Source organism: Benincasa hispida, chromosome 12, assembly GCF_009727055.1.
Source record: "Benincasa hispida cultivar B227 chromosome 12, ASM972705v1, whole genome shotgun sequence".
In the NCBI taxonomy this organism is placed as follows: domain Eukaryota; kingdom Viridiplantae; phylum Streptophyta; class Magnoliopsida; order Cucurbitales; family Cucurbitaceae; genus Benincasa; species Benincasa hispida.
In genome coordinates, this window is record NC_052360.1 from 67,290,203 (window position 1) to 67,295,833 (window position 5,631).

Consider the following 5,631-nt stretch of genomic DNA (forward strand, 5'->3'; position numbering starts at 1 on the left):
TCCAAGAAATAGACTATACTAGCCCAATCTACGATGGTGTCAAAAGTGATAACACTAGCAACAACTAATGAAGAAGCAAGCTGGCTTAGAAGTCTGCTATCAAAGATTCCCATATGGAAAAAGTTGATATCAGTCACATTGATCCATTACGATAGTACTGCAGCAATCGTAAAAGCTCAAAACCGTTATTACAACGGAAAGAGATGACAAATACGTCATAAGCACAGTACCATCAGAGAGTTCCTCACTACTGGTGCAATTAGAGTGGATCACATACGAGCTGGCGAAAACTTAGCAGATCCTTTGACGAAAGGACTGGCTAGAGAGAAGGTTTTCAAAACCTCAGAAAGGATGGGCCTCATACCTATAGAGAGATGAATCACCTGTGAGGAAAACCCAACTTGTAGACTGGAGATCCCAAGAAATAGGTTCAATGAGTAATAACTGATCGCAAGTGATATGTAGTGAATCATGCTAAAACGAATACAGAATTCCCTTCCTATGACCTAAAGTCTGAGCATGATATCCTAAAGCGTAAGAAAAGTTGAACTTAGTTCTTAATGAGATCTATACTTGATGTCAAGTGGGGTACCTAGCTACAAGAGTACTCTTGATAGACTCACCTGTGTGAATATGGAAGTGGGGGCCGCTTCCTATGGAGTTCTTGGCAAACTCTCTAGAGCGTTCACTAAACCGGGATACACATGCTAGGTCTTAAAGTACGGGCTTTCAAACTACACCTTAATGATACTATGTGTGAGATGTTGTTAGAGAAAAAGTTCAAAACCATGAGTTACTCTTGTATATTCTGAATCATCTATGTAAAGGTTTAAGTTGTAAAATATCTTTGCTTATGCACAGTATTGTATATACTAATATTGTTCGATGAAAAATGCTTTTCTTATGTTTTTTAAAATTTTTAAGTGGGGGATTGTTGGTGAAAATTCAAGTTTTTTAAAGGGAAAAAACATTTGGTTGAGAATCTCACATTGCTTATTTTTTAAAGAGGAGTCTTCTTCTTATACTTCCACTTTGGGCTATGGGTTTGGGTCCCAAGGGGTACCCATATTCTAGAGGGAGTGAAGAGACCCATAAATGTGGGTAAGGTGGATATTCTACACGTGCACGTTGCCAGTCGTCTGGCGTGGCGAGGCGCGTGTGTGTGTGGTTATTTTTTATTGAAAAATATTATTACTATATTATTTATTTAATTTTTCTTTTTATTATTTTAAAATAAATGAAAGAAAAGGTCCTAGTCTTCCGCTCACGTCGACGATCCAGTATTCCGTCCACGTCTAATTATGCGCACATTATATGGCTCTACGGGCCTCTCTCCACGTCAGTTTCACGCAGCAGTTGGCCTTCAAGGCCTATAAAAGGCACGAGTCCTTTCATCAGTCTTCACATCTCATTTTCACATCTTAACAGATTTTCTCTCTCGATCTCTTCTTTCTTTCCATTTTCCATTCCCGTTTTCCGAGCATCTCAGTCCTAAAGTGTGTCGTTTTTCGGTCGGGTCTAGTGCAGCTCCAATCAAGACAGTTTTGTAAATTCTTGGTTGTTTTATCTTGGGAAGGACATGACACTTCTATAGAATTGATTGCACACTTGTGCAGAGCCGCAAAACGTTTTAAGGAGAGGGAGATCCGCGACTCAGCTTGTAATAAGTTCCTGTTTTGTAGGTTCCGTTTTTTCTAACGATTGTCATTTGTGACTATTCGTTGCTATCAAATCTTATCAGAGGGTAGCCGATTCTAACAAATCCTAATGAAAGAAATATGAAAAAATAGAGAGAATATAGAATATTGAAATGTTGTGTTATGTTGAAAGTGCACGTTCTAAGAGAGAGAGGTACTTATTGGAGCTTTTAGCTCCGATGAATTTATGACCGAAATTTTAACACCTCTCCAATTAACAAGTCAATGTACCCTTACAGTAAATTTAATAATAGAAAAAGCAACTCAAATTAACTATATAGTTTAATAGTAAATATTAAGATGTGAGTGACCACATGAAAAAACTGCCAAAAAAAAAAGGAAAAGAAACAGGGATCCGTAATCTTCTGCCTTCTGAAGCTGACCAAATTTGTTGTTTTCGATATGCAACTTTCTCGCCGGCCTCCTCATCAACAAAACAACATGGAGTATCCATCAATAACCCAAAAAATTACTCTTAAAAAGTTTAAAAAATAGAGTCAAAGAAACACTGCACGTGTGACTCTGGTACCTTCGTACTCCCCCAAAACCCCACCCCATTTATACACCTTTCAAATATTTTTTCATTTCAACTTTCCACTCAACCTCAAATAATATATTCAAATTTTAGTTTCTATTTTTTTTACCTTCCAGAGGTGAGTTGTGTTTCAATTTGGTCTCTAGATTTTGAGATTATTATGTAAATTATTACGAGATTTACACTTTTACTTAACTTCGATTTTTTACTAAATACTTATTTTGTGTCTTTAATATTAATGTTTATTAATTACTTGAATTTTTTTTTTAAAAATTGATAGTTAATTAAGTTTTATTATTTTTTTCATCACTATTAAAGTTAATTTTAAATTTTCACATCATAATTATTTTAAATTATTTAATAGATATTAATGTCAAATTTAGTGAAAAATTATAAGTGTAAATTTTGAAACCTATAGATTAAATTGAAACAAAACTCAAACTTCAAAAGTAAAATTATAACTTTTTGAAACCTAGAGACTTAAATTGAAATCAAGCTCAAAACTTAATGAATAAGCTCTCTTTTGGTAACTATTTGGTTTTTTTTGCTTTTTGTTTTTGAAAATTAAGCCTAAAGACACTACTTCCACTCTTAAATTTCTTCATTCGTTATCTATTTTTTATTAATGGCTTAAAAAACCAAGTCAATTTTTGAAAACTAAAAAAGTAGACCCCGTTTGGTAACCATTTTGTTTTTTGTTTTTGTTTTTGAAAATTAAGCCTATTAACACAACTTCCACCTCCAAATTTCTTTCTTTGTTATCTACTTTTCACCAATTGTTTAAAAAATCAAGCCAATTTTTTAGAACTAAAAAAAGTAGCTTCCAAAAAGTTACTTTTCTTTTTTTTAATTTGACTAAAAATTCAACCATTGTACTTAATAAAGATGAAAATCATAGTAAGAAATGTGGATGATACAGGCTTAACTCTCAATAACAAAAGCAAAAAACAAAATGATTACCAAACAGGGCTGTAGCTTTCAGAAACCTATTTTTGTTTTTGGAATTCAATTAAAAATTCAACTGATACTTAAGAGCAAATCATTATAAGAAATCAGAAGTAAATAGATTTAATTTTCAAAAACAAAAAATAAACAACGAAATGATTACCAAATGGAGCTTAAATGTGTAGCATTTTGAAACATAGGATCAAAAATGAAAACTAAGCCTAAAATCATTAAGTGAATGTGTTAGGAGTGATTTTTAAAATGGTTAAAATCACTTTTCCCATATTCAAAATCACTTTGAATTAGACACATCTTTTATCACTCCAAATAAATTTAATTTATAATTTTACACTTTTAAATGTAATTCCTATGTCACTAGAATTGGTTTCGAATGATTAAAAATATATTACAAATTATTTTTAAAATGAAAAAAATAATTTTAACCATTTTAAAAATCACTCACAAACATATCTTACCAAAAAAAGGAATATGATATAATTCATTCACTTATCGAGCCACAATTTAGATTATAATTTGTCACATGAAAAATTTTTCTTAATTATTTTTATTACTTTTTTGTAATTATTATTATTATTATTATTATTTTGTTATATAATTAAAGTGAATCGCAAAGAAATATACGTACGTGCAGTTCATGATGCACAAAAGTATGACTTAATCATTAATATCTCCTTCCCCTTTTCCTTCTCCCTCCCTCTTCACCACTGTCGGCGACCCTCTAATTAAAACATTAAAAAATATTTAAATAAAAATAAAAATAAATAAAAAGATATAATTTTTATGTGTAATATTCAATTCATTAAAAGCTTAGCTGTTTTGTTTGTACTTTGTCATTCTAAACAACAGGCACCCATATCTTATTTCTCGATCTTCATCTTTTTCCCTCACCTTCCACCCACCTTCCAAAAACCCCCCTATAAAAATCTCTTCCATTTCTCTTCACTTCTATTTATAAAGAAAATACCCACCAAAATTAAATAATGGCGAAGTCCAGTAATATTCCAATTTCCCCAAGAAAGCTTCGATCTGATTTGTATTCATACAATGAGGATTCTAAAATCCCATTAGTAATCAGTGTTGTTGCTTCTTTGATCGAGAGAAGTATGGCTAGAAACCATCGGATTGCCAAAAACTACATGTCCATTTGTAGAGATCACTCGTCGTCCAGGGCGGGTGTCGTTTTCGACTGCCATGAGGCGCCCGACATGTCGATTCAGTGTTATTTGGAGAGGATATTTCGTTATACTAGAGCTGCTCCTTGTGTTTACGTTGTTGCTTACGTTTATATTGATCGGTTTTGCCAACAAAATCCTTCCTTTCGGATTACTCTTAGGAATGTTCATCGTCTTCTTATCACTACTGTCATGGTCGCCTCTAAATACGTTGAGGACATGTAAGTCTTTCTCTCTTTTTCCCTCATTTCTTAGATTCACCATTTTTGGGTTAGGTCTTGGGTTTTCCTTTTTTGATTAGATACTCATTTAAGTTTTATTAAATAAATATTTCATCAAATTTAATTAAGTTGATATATATCTGTTATATATTTTGATGATTGAGGTCTCTATAACTTTTTCGTTCCTAAAAAATCATAAAAACCTATAATATTAAATATCTTTTTAAAAAATAAATATTGAAAGCAATGTTATTTCTTCTAATCTAACAAAATGAAAAATGAAAAATTTGAACAATTGAGCTTTTGTTGATGACATTGACAACGTTAACTGTGACTTGTTTAGAATGTGTTACTTAGTGATAATTTAATAAACATATTGTTTGTTTTGGGAACAGGAACTACAGAAATTCATACTATGCAAGAGTTGGAGGATTGACAACAAAGGAGATGAACCAACTAGAGGTTGATTTTTTGTTTCTAATGGGATTCAAATGTCATGTAAATCTAAGTGTTTTTGAGAGTTATTGTTGCCATTTAGAGAGAGAAGTTAGCATTGGTGGAGGATACCATATAGAGAAGACACTAAGATGTGCTGAAGAGTTGAAATCTAAACAAAACCAACAAACAACATATAATCAAATGGCTCGTATTATGTTGTAAAAATCAAAGCTTATAATTAATGAGTAATTTATACACTTGTCTTTCTTTATTATTATCATTATTTTATATATAGTTAGGCTCTTTGTTATAATGATTCAAAGCTGCCGCTATTGTATAGTTTATAATATTTATATATATATTAAAATGTTACATTTGCCGACACTTGCTTAATGTTTACTCATGTAATACAAAGGACCCTTCTTTTTCTTTTTAATTATGTAACTCACTATGTTGATTCATAGTTTAATGTATTGAAAAGGACAATTTTGGAGAGATGTTCTTGGATCATTGTCTTCCTTGTCCTTAATTTTTATATGCTAAATCTACCTCTCTATGTCTCTTTTTCTCATATAGTGGTGTAATTAAATACAAATAACCAT

The 5,631-nt window shown here is 31.6% G+C and overlaps 1 protein-coding gene across 1 annotated transcript; it reads left to right on the forward strand.

The window, feature by feature from the left end:
- Nucleotides 1–4,036: 4,036 nt before the first annotated feature.
- Nucleotides 4,037–5,319, forward strand: LOC120067938 (cyclin-U2-1). The gene is made up of 2 exons (XM_039019583.1): nt 4,037–4,591; nt 4,987–5,319. The coding sequence occupies exons 1-2, from the start codon at nt 4,179–4,181 to the stop codon at nt 5,249–5,251; spliced, it is 678 nt and encodes a 225-aa protein (XP_038875511.1). The 5' UTR covers nt 4,037–4,178; the 3' UTR covers nt 5,252–5,319.
- Nucleotides 5,320–5,631: the final 312 nt, after the last annotated feature.